At 41.9% G+C, this 27,428-nt stretch overlaps 2 protein-coding genes across 4 annotated transcripts in view; both read left to right on the top strand.

Annotated features, from left to right (window-relative positions):
• Positions 1 to 496: 496 nt before the first annotated feature.
• Positions 497 to 4,103, top strand: LOC108697992 (lysoplasmalogenase-like protein TMEM86A). Its single transcript, XM_018228446.2, has 3 exons — positions 497 to 729; positions 1,680 to 1,938; positions 3,208 to 4,103. The coding sequence occupies exons 1-3, from the start codon at positions 679 to 681 to the stop codon at positions 3,633 to 3,635; spliced, it is 738 nt and encodes a 245-aa protein (XP_018083935.1). The 5' UTR covers positions 497 to 678; the 3' UTR covers positions 3,636 to 4,103.
• Positions 4,104 to 18,996: 14,893 nt separating this feature from the next.
• The window catches only part of ptprh.S (protein tyrosine phosphatase, receptor type H S homeolog), a 72,894-nt gene continuing 64,462 nt past the window's right edge, over positions 18,997 to 27,428 (top strand). Inside the window, exon 1 of one of the 3 annotated variants that reach the window (XM_041571621.1) lies at positions 18,997 to 19,623. In XM_041571621.1, coding sequence (XP_041427555.1) covers positions 19,567 to 19,623 — 57 coding nt within the window. In that variant the 5' untranslated portion in view covers positions 18,997 to 19,566. The remainder of the gene's footprint in view (positions 19,624 to 27,428) is intronic. The other 2 variants (XM_018228233.2, XM_018228231.2) reach the window with 2 other exon arrangements.

Here is a 27,428-nt window from a genome sequence, read left to right as displayed (position 1 = left end):
TCGCCGCAAGAAGAGGAGATTTGTCGCCTGGCGACTAATTTCCACGTATCTGCCTGTGTGGCCAGACCCTAAATCTTAGGGCAGAGACACGTGGTCAGATTCAGGGAGATTAGTCATCTGGCGACAAATCCCCTCTTCTTCGGGGCGACTAATCTCCCCTAAATGCCTTTCCCTGCCTTTCCGATGGCTACAATGTAAATCGCCAGGGGGAAGCCACTCAAAGCGATTTTTTACCGAAGTTGCCGAAGTTTCCTCGTGAGGGAAATTCAGACGACTTCAGAAAACCAAGTGCACTGATTGCCATCCCGCCGGTGATTTACATTCTAGCCGGCAGGAGGCAATTCAGGGAGATTAGTCGCCCGGAAGAAGAGGAGATTTGTCGCCGGGTGACTAATCTCCCCAAATCTGACCGTGTTTCTCTGCCCTTAAGGTCAGGGGCTGCAGTTATTATCACTATTGTAACTGTAATGTCCCCTGTTGTTGATTTGTGCTTAGAGAGAGATGATGGATAAGCACCCCGTTATCAGTACACTTTGCTTGAGGTAAAAGTCCAGTTCAACAACTGGCAGGTTAAAGTGCATCTGGCGCGCACAGTGTTTGTGTTGCTTTCATTCATTCAGCAGTTACTCAGAAGAGAAGAAGCTCACGTTGGAGTTATACATCTATATACAACCAGCTATGGATATTTTAGAGACAGATTCCAGATACCGGAACTCATCTGTGGCGACTGTAAGTAATTTAGGATTGTGTATGATAACTGCTTAGTCAATGGTGTGGAGGAACAATATACAATATTCATGGCCTAAACTACATGGACACCTGCCTGTGCAACATCTCCTGCCTTAAAGGGGTAGTTCACCTTTAAGTTAGCTTTAAGTATGTTATAGAATGGCCAAAACTTTTCAATAAGTCATCAGCTTTTAATTTATTTACCTCTTTCTAGCTTTCAAATGGGGGTCGCTGACCCCACCTAAAAAACAAATGCTCTGTAAGACTGCAGATTTATTGTTTTTGCTACTTTTTATTACTCATCTTTCTCATCAAGCCCTCTTCTATTCATATTCCAGTCTCTTGTTCAAATCAAGGCATGGTTGCTGGGGTAATTTGGACCCTAGCGAGCAGATTTCTGCAACTGCAAACTGGAGAGCTGCTGAATAAAAAGCTAAATAACTCAAAAACCACAAATAATAAAAAGTTAAAACAAATTGCAAATTGTCTCAGGATATCACTTTCTACATCAGTGATCCCCAATCAGTGGCTCGTGAGCAACATGTTACTCCCCAACCCCATTGGATGTTGCTCCCAGTGGTCTCAAAACAGGAGCTTATTTTTGAATTCCAGGCTTGGGGGCAAGTTTTGGTGCATAAAAAACAGATGTACTGCCAGATTATCCTGTAGGCTGCCAGTCCACATGGAGCCTACCAAAAGCCAATCACAACCCTTATTTGGCACCACCCAGTTGGGTTGAGGTCAGGGTTCTTATCCTGCTTACACTCTTGGCACAAAGGAAGACACAGACAGTTATGAAGACTTAATATCATCATATCATTGTATGATACAGTGGCCCCTGTAATTACAATGTGTATAGCTTAAATAGACAATTCCAATAATTAGGAGTTTAGACGTGGTTGCACCCATGGCCAGGCTCAACAGTGTTAACGCCATTCTTTTCTATACAGGTGAGAAGCATTATTCTAAAGCTGCTGCCGTTCCTGATTTCCTGCTACAATTATTTTGCTTTGTGGCTTCCGCTGACAGAGCCGGACTTGTTCCATGCCATTATCAAGAGCCTGCCCATCCTCTGCCTGGGCTTTTTCATTGTGGTCCATTCACTGAGCCTGGGAAGCTTCAGCCAGTACTCCAAGAAGATTTTGGTGGGACTGATGTTCTCGGCAGCTGGAGACATCTGCTTGCTCTGGACAGATTTCTTCCTCCACGGTGAGTATGACAATATGGAATTTCCAGCAGAAGAATATCTTTAATTTGCAAATGATGTTTGGAATGATTGTAGAATAGTGATCTGTGGTGTTTCACTTCGCCCAAAAATTTGCGAATTTACCAAAAAAAAAATGTGAATTTACAGAAAAATAATTTTGCGCCGACTAGGTTTCCTTCCCCTTTAAGGCATCATGTGCGGAGACATGCAAATCACTTTTTTGTATCCCATTGGCCAACTATGCATTGAGTGATTTGCATGTCTCCAACCACGATGCCTTATGGGAGAATTAAAATTCTTATTTTTGGTATTAAAGGGGTTGTTCATCTTTGAGTTAACTTTTAGTATGATGAAGAGAGTGATATTCTGAGACAATTTGCAATTGGTTTTCATTTTTTATTATTTGTGGTTTTTGATTTATTTAGCTTTATATTCAGCAATTTGCACTAGTTTTCAGTTGCAGAAATCTAGTTGCTAGGATCCAAATTCCCAAAAACGGAACTGGAGGGGGGTGGGCCCTGGCGCAGGATGCGCATCCGGGCCCCCCGCCCCCTTCCGTACACCAGGAACTGGCCGAGGAACATGCGGACTGCCGGGGGGCCCTGAGGGGGTGCGGGCCCGCTCGCACCCCCTGCTCCCCCGGTAGTTCCGCCCCTGCAAATTCCCCTAGCAACCATGCATTGAGTTGAATAAGAGACTGGAATATGAATAGGAGAGGCCTGAATACAAAGATGAGTAATAAAAAGTAGCAAAAGCAATAAATCTGCCAAGGCGCACACTACGTTTCTCCGCGGATCTTGGTTGGCGGGGTCCAAAAGGGCCGGGGGCCCACCGGGTTTTTTGCCGGTGTCCCGCCGGCCCAGTCCGACCCTGATGGCGTGCGACAAGTAAATACCTCTATCTGGTTTCCGAAGGCTTCACTTTGCACGGAATTGTTGTGTAATAAATGCATGTGTCAAAGTGCTTCAAACGGGGGCACTTTTCTGCTCCAGTCCATTGCACCTGCGCATCAGGAGATGCTTGTTGCATCAGTAACTTGCAGCTTTTGAAGTTCTGTGATGTTTTTCCTGAACCGCAGGGGGTGCTCCTGTTACGCATTCATCGTATTAGTGATATAAAACTGCTAATATCATGAAAACAAAAAGAAAAAAATGACCAATTCAGCTTGCAAAAGTGCTCAGAAAAGAAAATGATACTGTACATGGCTGTGTGGGTTGGCAGTGCAAATCTGAATTACTACTGTCTTTTAATTATTCTTTCTTCTCTTACAGGCATGGTTATGTTTGGTTTGGCCCACCTCATGTACATAATTGCCTTTGGCTTCCGTCCTCTCAGACTGCAGTTATTTATTCTTATAGCATTACTCTGTGCCACCTTCTTCTTCTTCACTTTGCCCTACTTGCATGGACCTTTTCTGTACATGGTTCCTGGATACTCGGCACTGATTGGCACCATGGCATGGAGAGCTCTGGCCAGGGTCAGCCTGGCATCCTACAAGTTTTCCTGGGCACACGTCTCTGCTGCACTCGGCTCCCTCATTTTCGTGGTGTCAGACTGTTTCCTTGCGGTAGATAAATTCTGCTTCCCCATAGCCGACTCCCGTGCAATTGTGATGGCCACCTATTATGGAGGACAGATGTTTATAGCGAACTCCATAGCTGGTGGCTCGGAGGATGACTTTTCATGGAAGAAGAAATGAACAGCAGCTCCTGCAGCCAGAAATGAAGAGACTCTATCAGTACCCAGGCTCATGTTAGTTAGGAACGGGTTTACAGTAATGCAGCCCTGGGCCTGGAATCTCCAAACTGAGGGTAAAAAGCACATTCATCTTCTTGGTCAAACATAAAACACTCCAGTTAGTGCTGAGCTGCAACTCCCAGCATCCACTGTTATCCTTTCACTGCCGGGACTGATTTGGATCCAGGATTGCCATCAGTAATCATTGGGTCTCATACTACTATAGTTGCAGGACCCTCCCCCCAGAGGGCCCCAGTTATTGGCCCATTGGTCACCTGGGTGGAGAACCCTGCCAACAAGTAAAATGGGGCCTCAATGAAAAACAAAACCCTCAAATGGATGGCCACACCCCTGATCTGCCCCACCCACTGTCCTTTTATGCCAAAAACAAGCCCATGGTCCATCCAAGCCAAGTCCACTATCAGCGAGTTCTGCCCATTTCATTACCTGCATCTTGGAGGCACCTGCTGGTTGACTGGTGGTGACCAGTTTATGATGAACCCTGTTTAGACCACTTGACTTATCAAAGTCCTCCATCCTTATTTCCCATCCTTCCATAATCTGTTACCTGCCCCCCTGCTCTGGATCCTGCTAGGACTGTCCCCAGTATAGAGGGCATTGCTCCACTTTCCTATATAAACCCCTTCCTAAAAAATAGGAATTTCATTTACTTTGCAGGTGCACAAAAAATGTTTCCTGTAAGGGGCCTTCTTGCCATCCCTGCAGGAGAATCTCCTGTTCCTGTTGTGCTACAACTCCCAGCATCCCTAGGCCGAAAATAGAGCTTAGAGTAGTAGTTCAAGTCCAGGGTATGCTCGTGTCTGTTCTACTTCAAGGCTTCAGGTTACTTTTGGTACATTTAAAATAGCAACAAGCAAAGCACAAAATGTTGATTGAACTCAAGGACTGGTTGGTGGGATCAGAACCTACATCTGACCACTCCAAGATTGGCCTAGTATTAAAGGGCCACCAAACCTTTTTATTTTACTAATAAAGATTTATGATTGCAGGAATTCCCAGGAAAACATGTTTGCAAAGTCTTTATTTTCCTCAGGGGCAAAAACGTATCCGACTTTTGAGCCTCAAAGGGCCTGAAAACATAGTGGGGCTCATTTATGAACTTCACGCAGGGCAGAATGATTCGCACAGTGAATGATTTGGTTACATTTATAAAGCTGAATAAGAACGTGCAAACAGAGTTGCGAATTTGTTTGTCACACTGCGAATGCCTATAAGAGATTTTTAAATATGGCAAAAAAGGCAAATTGCGAATATTTATGCACACACTCTGCGTTTGAATTACGCCACAACTTTGGTGGCGGAGAAAATATCCGCAAAACAGTTTCACAAATCGTCGACGTTACTGTCAACGCTATTTTCGTGCACAACAACCTCACAAAGTGACTGTACTCACACACAGACCCGTCTCATTTGCGAAAAATTAGGCACAATGCGAATTCGCGAAAAACCCGAAAGACGGGCACAGCAGTGCAATATTTTAGCGTTCAGGAAAAAGCATGGGCAAAACAACCATTTGCGAATAAATATGCGCTGCGCAAACTTTATAAATGACCCCCAGTGGCTTATTATTTATATTTATATTCGATTATAAAGGACTTTAGTTCCTAATGAACTCCAGCACCCACAGATGCACCACAACTAAATACAGGCCTCCTCTGTAAGGGTAAGGCCACACGAGGAGATTCAGAGAGATTTTGTCGCCTGGTGACTAATCGCCTCGTCTTTTGCGCGACTATCTCCCTGAACTGCCTCTGCGTTTTTCCCCATAGGCTAGAATGAAAAGTCGCCTGCGCTAATGCACACGCCACGTTGCCGGCAACTTCAGACGACTATAGAAAACGCATCGCCATGTGTGCATTAGCGCAGGCGACTTTTCATTCTAGCCTATGGGGAAAAACGCAGAGGCAGTTCGGGGAGATAGTCGCGCAAAAGATAAGGCCATTAGTCGCCAGGCGACAAAATCTCCCCGAATCTCCTCGTGTGGCCTTACCCTAAAGGTTGATGCTTTATACAGAGGCTGGACTTATTCCTGGACATTAAAATGCACTGGCCCTATAGGCATTCCCTGCTGCAAGCAAAAGTATGAATTGCGTTCTGCTGCTACACACTAACTGAGCAGGATATTTCCTTGGCTGAACTTTCTCCTGAGTCATTGGGTTGGGCAGCCAAAGTTTATAGCTGTTGGTATCTCACCAAAGGGTCAACATTTGTTTGGCTGGTGATGAGTTTTTCATTCCTGTTGGCATAGAAGGTACAAAGCACAAATTCAGAGTTCTATAATCTGCTGCTAATCGAGACTAATTTAAGGAAAACTATAACAAACAAGGGAAAGTTGTGCTCACTACTAATTTTTAAAACCATTAGGCGGGGGTGCAATGAGGCTGTGACCACAAAATACATATAGTCAAATACAAGATTCCTCTGCACTCAACCCATTATCAATATATTTAAGACAGAGACATTTTGTGCATACTGCTACTGAAAAATGCCTTACCCTTTAAACAAAACAGGGATTGTTGTCCATATATTGCAATATATTTAAGCTGGCCAACTACGTCAAAGTCATCCCATATCTGGCCAGTCCTACGCTCAATTTTCATCTGATTCGTTAAGAATTCAGGGACAAAGTTGTACCTGCAACTTACTAGCTGCTTTCAAAGTAAAACTCCCAAACTTAAGGAAAACCCCTATCAATGTGGATCATGTTCCCTTTCCCAAAGCAGCAACTGCTTTCCCCAAACATTGTGTCTATAAATACACCTTCTTTGTGTTGTGTCTGTACAAGATAAAATCTAGATTGCGTTCACATAGTTGTCAAGTTCTTTTGATTCCAACAGCCTCAGGGGCTGCATGCTTCTGTCTATGTCCTACTCTGAACAGTAAATTGGATCCGTGTGTTCAGGACTTTGGTGTCATTTTATACCGATATATAATTGGTTATTTCCCTATTCTTTAAATTGGGATGATGTAACTTTTAGTATTGGGTGCCTCACTTCCAATATAAGGATATCTGTAGGGCGACCAGAAGGATAAATCTCTCAAATGAAGGCAGTCTTCCATCAAATAGTCCAAACAAATTGAAAGTTTATTGTGTCCTATGCCTTACGCATTTCGTGTCTTCAACACTTAATCATAGGCTGTAGGGCGGCCCATCAACAGGGGCCCATATATAGGCCAATCAGTTGCTGACTCAGTCTGGAGGGGCGGATTAAATTAACCCATGCATGTCTGGTTTTTGTGGACAAATGAGAGTACCAGATACCCCATTGCTTTAAGGCTATATATATATATATAGTTCCACGAGATGCCAGCACTCTCGATAAAGAAAATGAACGTATTTATATAGCGTCTGCACTTTTTCCCTTATTCCTGTTCGGGATGCACACGTTTTGGAATGATTTATTTTTTGTGAAATAATGTCCTTTATTAATACACACATAATTCAGTGTTCCAACATTTCGGTCGACATTTGGACCTTGAAAAATAATGTACCTCTAGTGTTTAAACCTGGGTACCCTGACCATCAGTTGGTTTTTTAACTTGTAGGGGGGCCCTGGCCACCAATGTATATTTAGTGTTCATTTTATAGCGCCGTGTCTGTGAGGCTTTTTTACTGTAGTGAGGGGGCGCACTGGGTCTGGGGCGGGGCAAAAGGGTATCTGGTTCTCATTTGTCCACAAAAACCAGACATGCATGGGTTAATTTAACCCGCCCCTCCAGACTGAGTCAGCAACTGATTGGCCTATGTATGGGGCGGGGCATGTGGTTGGGGTAGGCGGGGCCCAGAAAATATTGTTGTACAGGGCCCTGTGATTTTTGATGGCGGCCCTGTATGGGTTGTGTTTATAACTGGTAAACCACAGGAGAATTGCTATTTATCCTCATGGCAAGGCAGTGGCCCTTCCCAGTGCTAAACTTCTTTATAAGCAAGTGATTGAGTTGTCTGCACTGATTCACTGTAGTCCGGACCTTCTATGAATGTACATATAATAATGAAAGGAGTGCAAGACCTGCGATTTCCTGACATCTCTTTGTACGCTGCTCCACACTTCATAAATGAAGAATACTGAGTCCCACAATCCTCTCCCATCTCAAACCCCAAAAGCACAGGGCTGCAAGGCTCAGAGGCTCCTCAGAATCCTCAACTGTCAGAGGGAATCATAGGAAGCTTCAATTCATAGGCTGGACATCCCTGGTTTAATTACTGCAATGCCTGATAACTGGCACACAACATATTGCATCATTTGTAATTTATACAAGATTTCCCCCATGGGACTCTGCCTTAAGCTTTAAACAGCCCTTTCTTCCACCAAGCAGAGCAGGTCTCTTAATAATCCCCTGCCTTAATTGTACAGTAGGGAATAGGCTGGAGCTTTATACAGAATAATAATAATTTATGGTTCATAACCACAAAGGCAACATAAATAAGTATCATGGGAGTTTCCAATGTATTTTTGGTAAACCGAATGTAGCATGTTGCAGGGAGGAGACATGCCAGGGACAACATACAGGTGCTGTACAGGTGCTGCAATGAAATGGGAAATGTTGTTCATTGTGTGACGTCAGACCCAGAGTCTCTGTGCGGCTGTTGCACAATGCCACAACACGCACAGTTATTAACGCTGCATAACACTCAATGATACACCCTCCCTGCATGCTTGGTACATTCACATTATTTGTCCATTCTCAGAGCTGTGTGCTTAAGCAGCATCACATTGTGTGTCTTCTGTATGATGTGCACAGGGCCACTCCTTCATGGCAAATACAGCTCACACCTTATCAATCAATTAGTGGCCAGGAGGCAGGTTTTGATAGAGCTAGAAAAGGAACTTTTTACCTATAGGATGTGACCCAAAATTGGGTTATCATGGTCCCCTTTTAGGGCAGTGGCAAATGGGGAGATTAGTCGCCTGCGACTATTTACATGCAACGGCCAGCAACAAATCTCCTGAAAAATTATTTGCAACAAGTGAAATCGCTGGTGCTATGACCAATTTTCTGGCGACTCAGTGAAATGTTAGCACTGGCGATTTCAATTAATTCAAATGGAGAGGCATTTTCTGGAAAGGCATTTTGGGGCGACAAATCTCCCCGTCTGCCACTGCCCTCAGGGTGAAGACAAACAGAGCTACTAGTAGCAGCTACTTGCCATGGGATACATACTTGCTTAGTAGGGAGCAACACTTTTTTTTGGGTTTAGGAATCCATCTGTCCCCTGGGACTTCATCTGAGACACAATATTGTTAGTAGAGATAAGAAGAATGATTTGGCGAATTTTATTTTTGGTGATTTTTGCTGACCAAAAAAATTACAATGCTGTGGGGGAGAGGGTTTTGAAAAATAATCACAGGAATAACTCAAAACTACAAAACTACATAGACACAATGAGAAAAGACACTGGTGGGGAGTGAGTAATGATAAGTTTGGGGGTTAGAATGGTTTGGGTTGGCGGCAGGACCAGTTTAGTGACACTGATCATATCATGTAAAGAGGCATCACCTGCTCTCAAATGTCAACTCTTCTAGAATAATTATAAGAGACAGCAGTTTAGAAGTGAATGCTTCAATCCTCTTGCATAGATGTACCGTTCATCCAGAAGTATCAATCTTATAAAAAGTAAGAGGAGAGCACTCAAAATGCAGAATTAACTGCTTATAATTATTTATTTCAAACTGTGAGACACAACATGTTCGGGCCTTTGACGCCCTTTCTCAAGTGCCTTCTAGCATAATGTTAATCTTGGACAGTTTTTGGTCCACAGCCAATGGCAGCACAACATACTCATCCCTGTTCAACTTTAGGCACTGGCACCCCATCCGGGAGGTCCAATCGACTAACACCACTAATCTTTTCCAAGCTCCATGGTTAAAGGAAAAGGAAAGGCATCTTGCACTTGGGGTGGCCAAATGTTAGGCACCCCCAAGTGATTTTATTGACTTAACTGAAACTCCGGGCCGGTGCTCCTATCAGCAGAAAACTGCACCGGCCTGGGGTTATACCAGTGAGCACCACAGAGCGATCCTCTTCTGGCTTCTTCTTTCTTTAATTTCCCAGGGCAGACGCATGAGCAGTAGAACGAAATAGCCGACTTTTTAGTTAAAGTTTGGCTTTTCACTGAAATGCGCTTGTGCTTGCCTTTCCTGTATTCTGTATCCTGATCTGATTCCTGTTGTGAACTTTGGTCTGATAATCGACTGAGAACCTTTGCAGCCTGCCTCAACCTAGTTTTGCTTAACTACCCTCCTGCCTACCCACCTGGTACTTTGTACCAACCTCTCTCCACTACTGAACTACCTGCCTTTAATTCCAGGTCAATCCCTAGTAAGTGTGAAGTGCTCGTGTGCTTGATCCTCATCTAGTGTTCCCTGTGGCTTGATATTTATATTAAAACATGTTTTCTAACTGCAATCTACATTAATGTCTAGGTGCTTTTCTTCAACCAGATCACACTGGAGCCCACAGCATTCCTTCTCTCTCCTTCTAATTAATTTTAATTACAAACAATCGTAGGAGTTACAATGTCGCTTGTCTCAGCAATTCTAGTGGTCACAAACAGATTGCATTGGTCAAATATTCAGAGAATGCTTTGGATAAAACAAACAGCATGGCAAATGCAGCACACATAGGTACTATATATATTTGACTATAATATGTACATTAATATGTGTTGTCCAAACAAGCAGCTTTGCCTGCACTCTTATTATATAGTCAATATACCCTGTATGTAATTATGATTTTTTTACATTGATTTTCTATTAATAATCCAGCAGCAGAAAAGGGCAGAGCTCACTGTGTGCAAATAATACATCTTTACTGCATATTTCTATTCACATCTTTTTATGAGAACGGTAGCATCTTTATTAGACATGAACATCTGTTGAAACCCACAGAGGATTTCTACTCTAGAGAGTGACATGGGCCTTCAGTGTTTGCTCTTGGCCTGGCCAATGGTAGACTTTGGGACAAATTCACTAAAGGACGAAGCGCCTAACGCTAGCGTTAATTCGCATTTTTGTTAATTTGCCGATTCACTAACGGACTCTGGCGTAAATTCGCTAGTGTTACTTCGCACCCTTACGCCTGGCGAATTTGCGCAATGGACGTAACTACGCAAATTCACTAAAGTGCGCATTTTTCTGAACGCTACCTTTTACGCCAGACTTCCTTCGCCACCTCAGACCAGGCGAAGTGCAATAGAGTAGATAGGGATTGTTTCCAAAAAAGTTAAAAAAAATTTCTAAGTCCCAAAAAACGCTGGCGTTTTTTCTTTTTTAATGGGTGATAGGCTGAAAACGATCGAAACCATTTTTGGGGCTACCCTCCTTCCCCCCTACATTTCCTAACTCATGGCAACTTAACTATACAGTGGGCACAAGTGTAGGGCAAAATAACAATTTTATTTGCTGTTTTGAAGGTTTCCCAGGCTTGTGTAGTGATGCTTCATATACCTCCATTGTAACTTCAATTTGGCGCCGTATGCAAATTAAGCATCGCTAGCGTAACTTCGCTTTGCTTGGCGAATTAATGCCAGCGCAACTTCGCAACCTTACGCTTCCCCTGAGCGCAACTTTGGATTTTAGTGAATTTGCGTAGCGCTGGCGAAAATACGACTGGCGAAGTGCAGCGAAACGGACGCTGACGCAACTACGAATCTTAGTGAATTTGCCCCTACGAGAGGCAACACATTGTATGGACACCTTTCTATTCATTGCAAAAAACAGAAAGAATGGGAACTGCAGGAAGTGGGGGTGCTTAGTAGAGAGGCTAGTTGAACCTCTTTGTACTGAAAATGTCAGGGCCTAGTTTGGATCCAATGCTGGACCTCAGTTTCGGTTCCTCTTCACTTCCTCATCTGCCGCAGACGAGAAGCACCACCAACTGGCTGAATGGACCAATATCCATAGAGCCAAAAATGGGCCAAGCCAACCAGGTGCCCTAGGCAACCTTGCCAGCCACCTCGCCCTCCCTGTGTGCACATTTCAGAGCGGAGAGCACATTGGCAAGCTGGGGGAGCAAGAGCAAGACCAGGACTTGAGAGCAGGGCCGGGACTAGAGGTAGGCAGAAGACTCTTCTAAGGTACCTGCCCAGTGCCCCTCATCATTGAACTCTAGACAGGTGCCTCTTCTGCCTACCCCTAGTTCTTGCTCTGTATAGAAGGCATCGCAGATGTCAATAGGTTCTTTACCCTCTTTACCCCGACCCAAACCCATCTCATTTCATCCTGAACCTGACCTGTTTCGCTGTACCTCTACTGTTTATATTCCTGTGCACGAAGGCCCATCTCTGATGTCACTGGAGGGGACCCTCATGTGTCTATAAAAAATAGCACTGGAGGAACTGGGGAAAAGAGCCATTTAAGTTACCTCAAGTCATGGTGACCCCTTTCCAAATTCCAAATATCAGATCCCACCCCTGTAATTAGGGTTGGCATCTGGCCGGTATTTTACTGGCCTGCCCAGTAAAAATGATGGGTGAACCCAATGTGATTAATAGGGAAATAAGATAAATATATAGGAAGGCCGGTATTTTTTTCCAGAAAAGGGGGCAACCCTACCTGTAATATATAGCTATTAATGGTACTGGTCGCTACTCAGAATATAGTAACCAATGACAAATACAAACTTGCAGGAAAATCAGGAATGACCATTTTAATTGACTTATAGAAAGCCAGGAATAAAGTATGGGGGAAATACTCTACAAAATTACTGTAGCAGAAAATGGCTTGTTATATTGTCACTTTTAAAGTCACTAACGAAGCTTCGGCTTCAGTTTTGGAAACCCTAGTTAGTTGAGAAAGCAGGACAGACCTGCCCTGGCACAGAATGAAGAATGAGGCAGAAATGCTTTAGGGAACCTTTGAATGAGACAGGAAAAAACCAGACTGGTCAAAGTGAAATTCGCATTCACTCCTTGACCCTCTTATGTTCCTGAAATCTGGTGCTCAATCCTCTAGGGAGACTGACCTCCCATGGATCCAATGGAAACGACAAACGAGGAAGCGGCACACAGAAATAATTGCAAAAGGGGATAAACCCCAAACAATACACATTTCCCTTCATCAGGTCGATCATCACCTGACGAAGGGGCCCGCCTCCAAAACGTTGTGTATCGCTTGACACATTAATGTGTCTTTATGCAATTACTTGCCCTTTTGCAATTACTTCTGTGTGCCGGTTCCTCGTTTGTCATTTCCACAGAAAAACCAGAGACACCTGCTCTATCCTGGCAACAACAATAATAATAATAATCATGCCATTGTCTGCCGCTGCACATCAAGTGTTGCTTTGTAACCAAAGCCTGTTTGATGTACATTTGCCAGACAGAAAGTTCCTTTAGCAGAACAAACCCCTCCATTCTTGCATGAGAAATTAGGAGCATTCACGGGTTTGCATTTCGTCGTTGTTCATTGCCAGTCAAAGGAGAAAAGACTCTGGTTTATAGCAAACAGGAACCCACAAACACCCACGCTTGAAAAGAATCTCTTTTATAGCACCCAAAATGTGCACCCACCTATTTCATCATTTCCGCGACCCTCCATGTGTTCTACTTGTAAATGTGGCCACAAACGTCTGCAGAACTGAGGGGGTGGCTGGTACCAGCAACGAAAAAAAAATAATAACAGTGAATGATTCTAATAGTGACGATTGAGAAAGAAATAAAATGAAGTGAATGGTGTGGCAGGGTTAACAAGGGTTGTTGCATTGGGCTCAGAGACAGCAGCCCCTAGAACTCCAGCCCAACCCTGCTGGGACATAATATAGTGAATAATTTACCCCCTATTGTAAAATATAAGAATATTATAAGTCACTGAAGAGTTCCATGACCATATAAAGGCAAAATGCTGAAGGATATAATTATATAGTTAATTACTACCTCTTTATTTTGATCAAGTTGACCCTAGGCATAAATCTAAAATTCTGGAGCTGTTACAGGTTTAATTTTAAACCTTTATTTTGGGCAGCTTTAATGGTTATGTATCATCATAAAACTTTCTGGATTTGGTAAATTCACCATGCGAGATTTGGTCTTTTTTTTCTTGGTTTATATTTATATAGTTGTTATGTAATCTTGTGTTGTCAGCTGCATTTATTTATTCTTTCGAGCTTAATGTGATCTGCTACATTGTAAATCTTTTATGCTTTGTGAAACCCAATAAAAACGTTGAAGAACAATAAAGTATCACTATTGTAAAATATAAGGATAATAAAAGTCACAAGCGATGCCACGACCATATAAAAGCATGCGCACCTTTATGCATCATAGAAGTCAGAGGTGACATCTAATATCCTCAAATTTTACAACTGGGGTATATTATTTATTATAAGATACGAGTTTCAGTAAATCGTGTGAAAGAACAATTCTAACTGATGACATCACTGAGCTCCATTTATATAGTGAATAAAGTACCCCCTCTTGTAAAATATAAGGATATTATAAGTTACCGAGGAGTTTCATGACCATATAAAAACACGAGGCCGAAGGCTGAGTGCTTTTATACAGGTCATGGAACTCCAAGGTAACTTCTAATATCCTCATATTTTGCAACAGGAGGTACTTTATTTATTATAATACACACGTTTCAGTGAGTCATGTGACAGAAATGACATCGCTACTCACCGTTTATAACTGATGACATCAGAACTCACCGTTTATAAGGATATAATTTACAAGATATTCATGGCTTTTGTGTATTATAAGGATATAACTAACAGCATATTTGTGACTCGTGTATTATCTACTTGTTATGTTATTACAGGTGGGGTAATTGTGAGACTGAAAACAACATAGAACATAGGCACACTCAGCATACTGCTTTTGCAAAAATGTTGAAAAAAGCTTCTTTTATTTGTGAGATCCCAGCAAACGTTTCGGGGACATGCCCCTTCATCCAGTGCCAAGGGGCATGTCCCCGAAACGTTTGCTATGTTGTTTTGAGTATAAGAAGGCTTTTTGTTTGCGGCAGGGCCTGCATGGAGCACCTCCAGTGAGTTATCAAGTTCAAAGTATTTTGTTTATGCGGAACAAGTTTGGCGGGGAATGAGTTTAAGGGGCAAATTCATCAAGGGTCGAATATCGAGGGTTAATTAAGCCTCGATATTCGACTGGGGAATGAAAATCCATCGACTTCGAATATCAAAGTCGAAGGATTTTGCGCAAATACTTTTTATTAAATCCTTCGAATTGAACGATTCAAAGGATTTTAATCCAACGATCGAAGGAATATCCTTCAACCAAAAAAAGTTAGGCAAGCCTTTGGGGACCTTCCCCATAGGCTAACATTGGGTTCGATAGCTTTTAGGTGGCGAACTAGGGGGTCGAAGTTTTTTCTTATAGAGACAGTACTTCGACTATCGAATGGTTGAATAGTTGAACGATTTTTAGTTCGAAGCCTTCGTTTCGAAGTCGAAGGCGAAGGTCGAAGTAGCCAGAATTTCAAGGTTTTTTTTCTTCTATTCCTTCACTCAAAGTTAATGAATTGGCCCCTAAAAGTTTGGATGATATAATTGTGAGACTGGCCTAAGGGCTCTTACACAAGATTGTTTGTGTGCACTTTCTTCCGTTCAGCCGCAGGGGAGCGCAGGAGCAGACGCACTCAATTATTGTCAATGGGGCTGTACTCACACAGACGCATGTAAGCGCCGAACGCAGGTTGAGACGCAGCATGTTGCATTTTATCTGCTTTCAGCACTTACATGCGTCTGTGTGAGTACAGCCCCATTGACAATAATTGAGTGCGTCTACTCCTGCGCTCCCCTATGGCTGAACGGAAAAAGTGCAACGCAGGGGAGCACACAAACAAACACCCGTGTGTAACAGCCCTATAAGCAGCTTCCCAAAAAAAGAACAACCATGTGCCTATAGCTCTTCCTAAAGCCAAGAACACGGGACTTGAACACAAAATCGCCTCCATCGTCCAAAAATGCCCCTCCATTATGATCCGCGTGAATCGCTGAAGGTAAAACATTTCAATTGCGCAATGGCACAAACATGCAGAAGGTGGCAATTTCTCATCATTCAAATGTTTTACCTTTGGCGATTCACGAGGATCACTAGAGAAAGGTATTTTCAGATGTTTCTTTCCCCCCATGCTGGAGGCCATTTCACATGTGCACCAAAACGTTCACCTAAGGGGAAGCCGTAACCTTATGTCTCCTTCTAAAAAACAAAGGCATTGCAGATACACAAATGAGTCCTAATCCTTATTAAATATAGAAATACAAATTAAAAGAACAATGGTGTGGTGGGGATGCGACAGGGGGCCCTGAGACAGCAGCCGCAGGCCCCCCAGTCCGACCCTGCTGGGACATAATATAGTCAATAATGTACCCCCTAATGTAAAATATAAAGATATTTTAAGTCACTTAAGACATGACCATATAAAGGCAAAATGCTGAAGGATATAATTATATAGTGAATAAAGTATCCTTAGACTCCATTTTATCCAAATAATCCAAATTTTTAAAAATTCCTTTTTTCTCTGTAATAATAAAACAGTACCTTGTACTTGATCCCAACTAAGATATAATTAATCTTTATTGGAAGCAAAACCAGCCTATTGGGTTTATTTAATGTGTATGTGATTTTTTACTAGACAAAGTATAAAGATGCAAATAATGGAAATATCCATTATCCAGAAACCCCCAAGTCCTGTGTATTCTGGATAACAGGTCCCATTGCTGTACTGGTCTAAGGCAACTTATAGCAGCTGCTCTGGCACTTGATAGAGTTTCTAGATTGACAGTCCAGGCCTCACACATAGAACATTGCCTGCCCCTAGGGTTGCCACCTCATCCCTTTAAAACCGCACACATATGGAACCACAGCCTGCATGGCTAATTAGCAATTCATTTAGATGCATGCTGCAGACTGATCTGATTTATGTGCAGCCATGCAGCATGCATCTAAATGAATTGCTAATTAGCAATGTGTTTGGCTTTAAAGGGGTGAGGTGGTAACCCCAACACCTCACCTCACTGCTTGGAGGCAAAACAACACACGTTTGGGCACTGAATACCTTGAGCTAACTACATTGCCCTTAATAAAAATGGCAGCACACAGCATATACCAAATACTGGCACCTCGGAGCATCAGTGCACTAGGGTAGATTTGTGGCCCTCCAACTGTCAGCGCCGGATTTCATTGACGGCCGCCCCTAGGCCGCGCGGTCCTAGCGCCCACCTACACCTCCCCTTCCCAGCGTGCCGGCGAAAAAACGCCGGCGCAGCTGCTGTAATTGAATGGGGACGCACACGTCCCCATAATGCGGCTGGGCGGCATGCCGCCCTAGGCCCGGGCCTATGCGGCCTTGCCGCAAATCCAGGCCTGCCAACTGTCACTGTATTATAAATTCCAGGATAATTTTCAAATGCAAACAATACGGCAGCCCCCCGTGCCACCTGTGTACATGAAATAATCTATATTATTATTACATTTTTGCTGGCCAGTGACAGGGGTACAGATTGAACCCAGAGAATCAAATTCATAAGATACCCCCACCCATGCAGCCTGTAACCTGTGGCCTATTGGCTGATGATCATAAACCTCCCAACATTTTGGAAATAGAAAGGAAGATAAATAGATTTGCCACACGGAGCGTGGCGAAGTTTTATTGCCCACGCCTATTTTGTGGCCACAGCCCCTAATTACCATGTTCATTTTACAAAATTTGGCAGGTTATGAACGTTTGAACACATTTCTGTGGTTTTTATGTGTTATTACAGTTTAGCTAATGAAGGTGAATAATTTAAACTGCAAATCACAGTTTCCCCAAGAGACCTGCGCATCTTAAATTGTGACAGTTGTTTCTTTGCTTATCTTAAATTCTTACAATGTATCAGAGATCCCATCTGAAACCCACTATCACTGAAGGATTTTGAACCAGTAACATAGAGGCTAAAGGTGCCCATACAGGGACAGATATAAAAGGATAATTCTGGCCCTTCAGACTGATTTGGCAGCTTATCTGCGTGTGTATGATGTCCTTGATCCGAATGCCAGCCAGTGCTGTATTTAGGTCTGGTGCTGACTGTTTATTGTTACAAAAATTTAATTTGTTATATGGGCACCTTTAAAGCTGCCGCCCTGGGTACAGGCTCTCGGGCGCCTATGTACAAATATGGCCTTGCCTCCAGCATTACAGCAAATTATGGTCTGACCTTTGGCTGGAGGGCCTAATCATCGGCTCAGCCCAATATTTCCCACTTCAACGTGGGCATTAATGTGAAAGAAATGCTTGTTTGGCAACCTCACCAGCTATACTGTATTTGGGGGGTCCAAATGCCAAAAACGTGAAAAAAAAAATTTTCACTATAGAATTTAAATTTTTAGTGGCTCAAAAACCTAGAATTTTTCGAGATTTATTATACCCCGAGGGTGGAAAAAGTTAGAATCTGAAAATTTCGACATCTCAGACATGCCGAGGTTCTATATAAGTCAATTGGAGAGGTCCCTATCCTATTTGGAAGTTTCTGTGGTCTGCGCTGGAATTAGCCTGAAAATCAGACTTTTTAGGCAAAATTCCGAAAAATGTGGGCTTTTCAGGAAAAAAGCCAGAAAAAAAAAACTGTATGATTGGGGAAAAAACTCCAAAAAAAACAGACAATTTGGGTTTTCGCTCGATTTCATTGAATTAGTCCCTGAGCCGATTAAATTGTGCTTTTTTAATAATAAATAAGGTCACATTACGGATTCTAGTTTGGCCGAACTTTTTTATTTAAAAAGATCTGAAAAAAAAAACCGGATTTTGATAAATAACCCCTTTTGTGTTGTGGCCAGTGTCGGACTGGACTGATGGAACACCAGGAAAAAACCCAGTGGGCCCCAGCGCTCGTGGTCCCCGCCGGCCCAGATCCGCCCCTTGCGCGGAACTTGCTTCCTTCCTCCCTGGCCCCCGGCGCAGCTTAAAGAAAGAGAAAGTAGTTTTCGGGGGTAGGGTTTCCACCTTGCCAGTATTTTACTGGCCTGCCCAGTAAAAATGATGCTTGATGCCAATGCTATTAATAGGAAAAAACGGCAAGAATATAGGAAGGTGGCAACCCTATTCGGGGGGGGGGGGTTGTGGCTCAGGGAGGGGGGCTAGAGTGTGCTTTGCATCTTGGGTAGGGGCCCCGAGGCCCCTTTTCTGGAAAAAAACACCGGCCTTCCTACAGTATATTCTTGCAGTTTTTTTCCTATTAATAACAACTGGCCAGGCCGGTAAAATACCAGCCAGGTGGCAACCCTAGTTGTAAAATGTGTAATTTATAGAAAACTGGATGAAGAGATTACATCTAACCCCCCATATCATCAGGGAGAAAATGATCCATTCTGGGTATTTGAAGTCCTTATTTGATGTTATGAATGAGAGCTCAGAGGAATGATCTAGTGTTGCTGGAGGTTGGATATGTAAAGTGATAGGCACAGGTGATGCTGCTCTCGTTGATACACAGGTATTTTATATACAGATATATGTCATGTTATTCCCAGGAGGATTCTAGGTGTCAGTTTACTAAAGGGGAAGATTGTATTTGCAGAAAGCGTCTTCCTCCGTTCATTGGTGAAAGACAAGTGAGCAGTGTTTATTAGTACGAGGCTTTTTCACTTCCTACTATGGGAGGTTCCCCTGATTCAAATGAAGAATGGCAGCAGGTTAAAGTCCTGCCTTGCTCAGAGGAGGAGAATAGTTTGACAGCTGCTGCCATAAGAGATCTGTGCCTTTTACTTCCCACTTTGCCTCTTTGTTACAAGGAGATTACAAGTCTGGGCTGCTCCTCACAACACACCAGTGACTGAAGCAGAAAAGTTGGGAGCTCACAAGACAAAGAAGCGACTACTGCAGGTTCCTCTCCAGGTGTCGGAGGGATCAGAGCAGGTGGGACTCCTCCATGTACCAATGGCTTTTATCCACATCCGTTCTGCCCACTGCAAGGAGCTGCTACTCTTCTCACAGGTAAGTGCCCACCTGTTCACATCAGGAAACTCTGGCAAGACTACAACTCCCAGAATCCCCTTCTGAATGTTCCAAAAGCTGATAGTTGCCTGTTCCCCATTTAATTCTCTGTAATAAAGAAATGTCATCTATTATCCAGAAAGCCCTGAAATACAGAAATGTCTTGTACCTGATGGTTCATAAATATATGTTGGTGGCAAAACAATCCTATTGGGTTTATTTCATGTGTAAATAATTTAGCAGCCATTGCTGTGTATTTCTACACATCCTCCAGGTACCGTAAAACTGCACATTCTAGCATTCCGGAACTACTTTCATACCTTTGTAGTTCTACAACCAAACAGCCTTAGGGCCACAGCTATATGACGAATATCTCATTGTAATCCCAAGTTTTGGCATTAATTACTACATTACCTGCATCACTAATGCATTGGGTTTAAAGGTAATTTGCAATGGGTGCAATTTTTTTACTCTGCGGCAATCTAGAATTAAAGTTGCTATCCGATTGCTAGGGCCATTGTTCCTAGCAACCAGACACCAGAATAAAGTAAGAATAGCAAAGGGCCTGAACAGAAAGATAATCTATAACAACCGAGCTGACCATTTTTTTCCATTTCACTTTGCAGAGAGACAGAATGGAAATAGGAATAATTAGAAAATCGTGAAATATAAAAAAAAAATGCTTTAGATAATGTAACATATGGTGAATGTCTCCTTTCGCTTTTAAGGCTACAGTATCATTATCTAATATTTAGTGCAAGTGCTTTAGGCCATAGTCGGGTCTGTATTTAGGACTGGTGCTATAGACTCACTGGACCAAAATATTCTGCTAGATTTAATAAAAAGTATTATTTTTGGCCATTTTAGATTTACTACATAGGCACCTGTGGGTTGCCCCCCAAAAGCTGCCAGCCCTAGGCCCATGGGTGATTATATGATAGATAATTTCATGATCCCCTGCCCCAGCGGAGCTTACAATCTAAGGTCATTATCACAGTCGCCCACACTAAGGCCAATTCTATCAGGAGCTCATGAACCAACCTGTATGTTTTTTGGAGTGTGGGAGAATATAGGGGGTACCAGGAGGAAACCCACTCAGACACAGAGAGCAAATAATGAACAATGGGCAGATTTATGGTACAGGTAAAGGATCTTACATCCAGAATGCTCGGGACCTGGGGTTTTCCAGATAACCGATCTTTCTGTAATTTGGATCTTCAGACCTTAACTCTACTAGAAAATCATGTAAACATTAAATAAACCCAATAGGCTGGTTTTGCTTCCAATAAGGATAAATGATATCTTAGTTGGGATCAAGTACAAAGTACTGTTTTATTATTACAGAGAAAAAGGAAATCATTTTTTAAAAAAATTTGGATTATTTGCATAAAATGGAGTCTATGGAGAGCTTTCTGGATAACGGGTTTCCGGATAACAGATCCCATACCTGTATTTCCTAGTGTATGGATTTTAATTGTTTTTTTTTTTTTCTTTGACCCCTTGGGATGGATGGAAATAAAAGTAGGAAGTTAAGAAGTGGCATTTGTTTTCTGGCTGATTCTGTAATTACTGGGCGGTGCTGTCATGTATTTTTTGTAAATGTTTTAAAACTTATTTTATTCTATTGAGGAGTCCTGGTGGAACATAATCTCAGTGCATTGCAGCGTAGTTATAATTTGGACTGACAGTAAAGTATCCTGGTATAAAACATTAAATAAAATACAATTTTAAGTTTTGGCACTTTCAAATGAAAAGATCACAGAGAACAGAAACGGAGTGTAGAACTGGTTACTTGGTAAACTCAGAGAGAGTTGTTGAAGGGCCGGCAGACTGTATAATTGAATGGATGTCTCCGTGCAGCAAGAAGTCAATATTTGCAGAACCGCATTCTCAGAATCCTTAGCAACTTTCACTCAAACAACTTGGCTTTTTACTAAAGGAGTAATGTGATTCCTGGTTGGACTTTTGCTCAGATTAGATAGAGTAAACCATATTGCCTCCATAAACTCACCCGGTGGAGGCAATGCTGCTTTGCTGAAGAGTCCTGCAGTGGGTCGGGTACCCCACAAAAAAAGGGGCACCCTGCGGAATTAGGGAAGGATTTTCAGGTGCGGGTATAGATGCGGGTCTCATCTATATTTCTTATCTTATGTTATATTGTTTATATTTTACTCCTTTTAAAGTTTTAAAAAAGCTTGTTTCTGCCACGCCCACTTTTGATGATGTCACTTCCAGTTTGCAGGAACATCACTTCCTGTTTGGCGGTGGTCGGCGGGTTGCTGGTCGGGGTTCGGATAAGGCAGTTGTCAGTAGGGTTGCCACCTTTTCTGGAAAAAAATACTGGCCTTCCTATATATTTATCTTTTTTCCCTATTAATAACATTGGGATCAACCATCATTTTTACCGGCCAGGCCGGTAAAATACCGGCCAGGCCGGTAAAATACCGGCCAGATGGTAACCCTAGTTGCGGGTCCAGGTCGGGTAGCTGATCAAAATGTGCAGGTTGTAGTGTGGCGGGCTATGGGTTCAGGTCGGGTCCAGGTATGCGCAGGACTCTAGCTTGCTCTCCTGTCTCTCATAGAAGGTTAAAGGGCATGTAAAGTCTAAAATATAATAAGGCTAGAAATGCTGTATTTTTTATACTAAATATAAACATGAACTTACTGCACCACAAGCCTAATCAAACAAATAATTTATGCTTTCAAAGTTGGCTACAGGGGGTCACCATCTTGTAACTTTGTTAAACATATTTGCAAGACTAAGACTGTGCACATGCTCAGTGTGGTCTGGGCTGCTTAGGGATCGTCATAAACAAAGCTGCTTGAGTTCTGCATGGCTGGGAAGTAAGGCGGGGGCTCCCCCTGCTGTTCATAAGTATGATTGTTTCCCTGCAGTTAGGGACCATCTGACGATTCCTATCCACAGCAGTAAATGAAGGGAGAATTTCACTGCATACAGTCAGGTTTCTTATAAAAACAGTACACATTTTTTAATTAAAGTATAATGGATTTAGGTTTCTTTTTCATTAAAGAAAGTAAAGATTGGATTTTATTTTTTTGCAACAAGCTGCTGTGTAGTAATGGGGGCAGCCGTACAAAGGAGAAAAGGCTCAGGTTACACAGCAGATAAACTCTGTAGAACATAATGGTGTTATCTGTTATCCACTATTTAACCTGTGCCATATAGACTTTTTCAATTTCCATCATTGTTACACAGCAGCTTGTTTATATAAACTATAGTAGTGATTCTGAAGCAAACGCATCAGTTTTACCAGTGCAGGGCAACACTACATGATATTTACATTACTTTAAAACACTTTCATCTTTTGGTGTTACTGTTCCTTTAAGTACAGGTATGGGATCCGTTATCCAGAAAACTCCGAATTACAGAAAGGCCGTCTCCCATACACTCGATTTTATCCAAATAATCCAAATGTTTAAAAAAAATAAAATCCTTTTTCTCTGTAATAATAAACCAGTATCTTGTACTTGATCCAAACTAAGATATAATTATTCCTTATTGGAAGCAAAACCAGCCTATTGGGTTTATTTAATGTTTACATAATTTTCTAGTAGACTTAAGGTATAAAGATTCAAATTACGGAAAGATCCTTTATTCGGAAAGCCCCAGGTCCTAAGCATTCTGGATAACCGGTCCCATAACAAGCATTAGATAGCTTAAAGGGAACATGTTGCCCTTGCAGTGGCTATTAATACCCCGTTAATAAGGAATTCTGGGATAAAATACTGGTTACGCTGATTCCCCCTTTCTCGGTTATAAACTCCAGTACCTGTTCTATCACATACAACAATGATTCCCATCAGGAAAGTTTTGGTCTGAGTGTCACTCCTCCAAGGGCTGCCCATAAACATCTCCATAAGCATTTCAATAACCGCAGCATTTGTGCTCATTAAGTGGTAAAAACTGGAAGGAACTGACACATTCAACAAAGCAATCATGGCTATCCTTACCTCATTACTAGTGATAGGCGAATAAATTCACCAGACGTGAATTTTGGCTAATTTCCACGTTTCGCCACCAGCGAATAAATTTACAAAAATTTGTCAAAATATTTTGGACATCATCATTTATTCATCATTTATTTATATAGCGCTGTCAAGATACGCAGTGCTTTACACGATTTTCTAGTAGACATGCGCAGGAAAAGTTGCTCAGGTCAAAACCGTCGCGCGTCAACACTATTCAGACGCCCATTGACTTTAACGCTGGTGTCAAAATTGGCGCAGGCATCAATTTTCACAAATTTTTTGCCATTTCGTGGGAAATTCACTCATTTTTCGCAGAAACGGGAGAAAGTCGCCCATCACTACTCATTACCTGATGTGGCTTCTCTGAAGATACATTTTAGGGATGGGCTCTTCCATTCTTCCATTGTAGTGACATAACAGAGCTATTGGAATATAATGCGGCACCACAAAGTAACTTGGGAATCCCCAGATGTTTCTTCATTAATTATTGTGTTTGGCCATAGCCTATCCAAGAAACCATATTGGGATGGTTTAATTCCTGCCTCAATGAGGTCAGGTCACAATGCATCTAATTATTGTATAAATAATTGTATGGATTTCTAAAGGTTCCCAGAACAATCTTGAATCGCCAATGCAAACCCAATAGTTTTCCATAACTATAACTTCATGCACCATGAGTGGAAACCGCGCAGTTCCAAAGGGGTAGCATCAAAGTACAGATATGGGACCTGTTCTCCACAAAACTCGAGACCTGGGGCTTTCCGGATAAGGGAAATTTTTTTTTTGGGTCAAAACTCTCAAATTCGAATTGTGAATTATCAAAACTCAATTTAAGTTTTAATTTGAATTTTGATATTTATCATCATGTCGTCGGGTGTCGATCTAACGAAAAATGTTTGTAGAGTTCTAATGGGAGAGGTCCAGGGATCAATTTGGTGATGTTTAAAGCCTTCCTTCACTCTAATCTAATTTTTTTTAAATTTGAATCGAGTTTTTATAATTCGAATCAAATTCGATTCAAGTTTTTGGGTCGTTTAAATTCATTTGAGTTTACAAAATTCTATTTTATTAATATATTTGAACTAGTCAAATTTCGAATTTATGGGAGTTTAGGGGAGTTTTCAAAAAACTCAAATAAATTCGACCCTTGATAAAAATGCCTCCTAATCAACCCAATAGGCTGGTTTTGCCTCCAATAAGGATTAATTATATCTTAGTTGGGATCAAGTACAAGTTACTGTTTTATTATTACACAGAAAGGGGAAAACATTTTTTAAAATTCGGATTATTTTGATAAAATCGAGTCTGTGGGAGATTGCCTTTGAGTAATTCTGAGCTTTCTGGATAACAGGTTTCCAGATAATGGATCCCATACCTGTACAAGCTCCACAGCAACTTCTACTATCCATACAATACTATCCATACAATACTATCCATACAATACTATCCATACAATAGAAACATAGACAGTACATTATTCCCTGTATTTATTCAACCCAATAAGGATTAATTATATCTTGGTTGGGATCAAGTACAAGGTATTGTTTTATTATAACAGTGAAAAAATTTGGATTAAGTCTATGGGAGACGGCCTTTCCGTAATTCGGAGCTTTCTGGATAACAAGTTTTCTGGATAACGGATCCCGTAGCTGTAGTATAAATCTGACACAGGGGAGCACATGAATATATGAGAATATGAATCACTCCATTAAAGAATTGGCTGTAAATGACACCGTTTACAACAGTTTCGATACTTTAATAAACATATATATTGCTGTATTGCACCTAGTAAATCATAAGGATTGTAAAGTGTAATTAGATAAGCAAGCCTTGAGGCTGAGAATGACATTCCATTCCATTCCAGTTGCACAGACATTATAATTATAAAATGAGGAGTCAGAGTTTTCAGTAATGAGGATCTTTATCAGTTCCAAGACTCCTGTTCTCTTGCTCACTTTGGATTTATAGCTGTTGTTAATGTTCAGCTGCACAAATGGCTATAGCAGTAATAGGGAATCCATGCTGGATGACTGCTTCTCCTAGAATAGTGATCCCCAACATGATTCTCACCAACCCCTTGGATGTTGCTCCCAGTGGTCTTAAGGGTAAGGTCACACTGGGCGTTTTGGGGAGATTTAGTCGCCTGGCGACTAATCGCCTCGTCTTTGTGGCGACCAATCTCCCCGAACGCCTTCCCTCACTCTTGCAATGGCTGAAATGAAAAATCACAGGCGCTAAGCACACGTGGCGATTCATTTTCTGAGGAAACTTCGGGCGACTTCGGAAAACGAATTGCTGCGTGTGCTTAGCGCCGGCAATTTTTCATTTTAGCCAGCGCAAGAGTGAAGGAAGGCGTTCGGGGAGATTGGTCGCCGCAGAGGCGATTAGTCGCCAGAGGACTAAATCTCCCCGAAATGCCGAGTGTGACCTTACCCTTAAGCAGGTGCTTATTTTTGAATTCCGGACTTGGGGGCAAGTTTTGCTGCATAAAAACCAGGTGTACTGCCAAACAGCCAATCACAGCCCTTATTTGGCTCCCAGGAACATTTTTCCTCCTTGTGTTGCTCCCCAACTCTTTTTACATTTGAATGTTGGTCACAAGTGAAAAAAGGTTGGGGACCCCTGTCCTGGAACAAGGTGTTTCTTTTTTGTTTTGTTTATTGTTGGAACTATGGTGCAATGGCTGGTTGAAATAGCAATTAGTGATGGACGAATAAATTTGGCAGGAGCGAATTCGTGTCGAACTTTCGCGTTTTGCTACCGGCGAATACATTTGCGAACCCACGTCAAAAGTTTTTGGACGCACATCAGAAAAGTTGCTTGCGTCAAAATCGTTGTGAATCAACCTTATTCAGACGCCCATTGATTTTAACGTCGGTGTCAAAATTGACGCAGGCGTGAAAATTTGTGTTTCGCAAATTTTTCGCCGTGACACAGATTTTGCTGAAAATTTGTGAATTTTACAGCGAATCATAACGGGACAAATTCACGAATCGCAATGTATTCCTATTTAAACGGGTTGTTCACCTTTAACTGTAACTTTATTATGATGTAGAGAGTGATAGTCTGAGACAATTTTCATTTTTTTTGTTGGTTTTCATTTGTGTATTGTTTGTGGTTTTGAGTTATTTAGCTTTTTGTTCAGCAGCTCTCCAGTTTGCGGTTTTTGCATTATGGTTGCTAAGATCCAAATTACCCTAGCAACCATGCATTGATTTGAATAAGAGACTGGAATATGAATGGAGAGGCCTGATTTGAATGATGATTAAGAAAAGGTAGCAGTAATAATTTGTAGCCTTACAGAGCATTTGTTTTTTTAGATCGGGGGGGTCAATGACCCCCATTTGAAAACTGGACTGAGTCAGAAGAAGGCAAATAATTTAAAAACAATTACAAATAAATAATGAACACCATTTGAAAAGTTGCTTAGAATTGGCCATCCTATAACATACTAAGGGGCAGATTTATCAAGGGTGGAATTGAAAATTAGAATTTTTAAATTCAAATTTCGAGTTTATTTTAGTTAGGGATTAGTCCAAATTCGATTTGAGTTTAAAAACAAAAATTAGAATTTCGAAATTTATCATGTACTGTCCCTTTAAGGATTCAAATCCGAGTATTCGCCATCTAAACCTTCCAAACTGGTGTTTTAGCCTATGGGGGACCTTCTACAATTTTTCAAATTCGAATCGAATTTGGACTATTCCCTAGTTGAAGTACACAAAAAATAGCTCAAAATTCGAATTTTTTGCATTCGAAAATTCACCTTGACCTTTGATAAATCTGCCCCTAAATTTGACCCTTGATAAATATAC

The sequence above is a fragment of the Xenopus laevis genome, chromosome 7S, assembly GCF_017654675.1.
Source record: "Xenopus laevis strain J_2021 chromosome 7S, Xenopus_laevis_v10.1, whole genome shotgun sequence".
NCBI lineage: Eukaryota > Metazoa > Chordata > Amphibia > Anura > Pipidae > Xenopus > Xenopus laevis.
The sequence above is the reverse complement of the archived record's forward strand: the minus strand, read 5'-3'. Positions and strand labels throughout refer to the sequence as shown.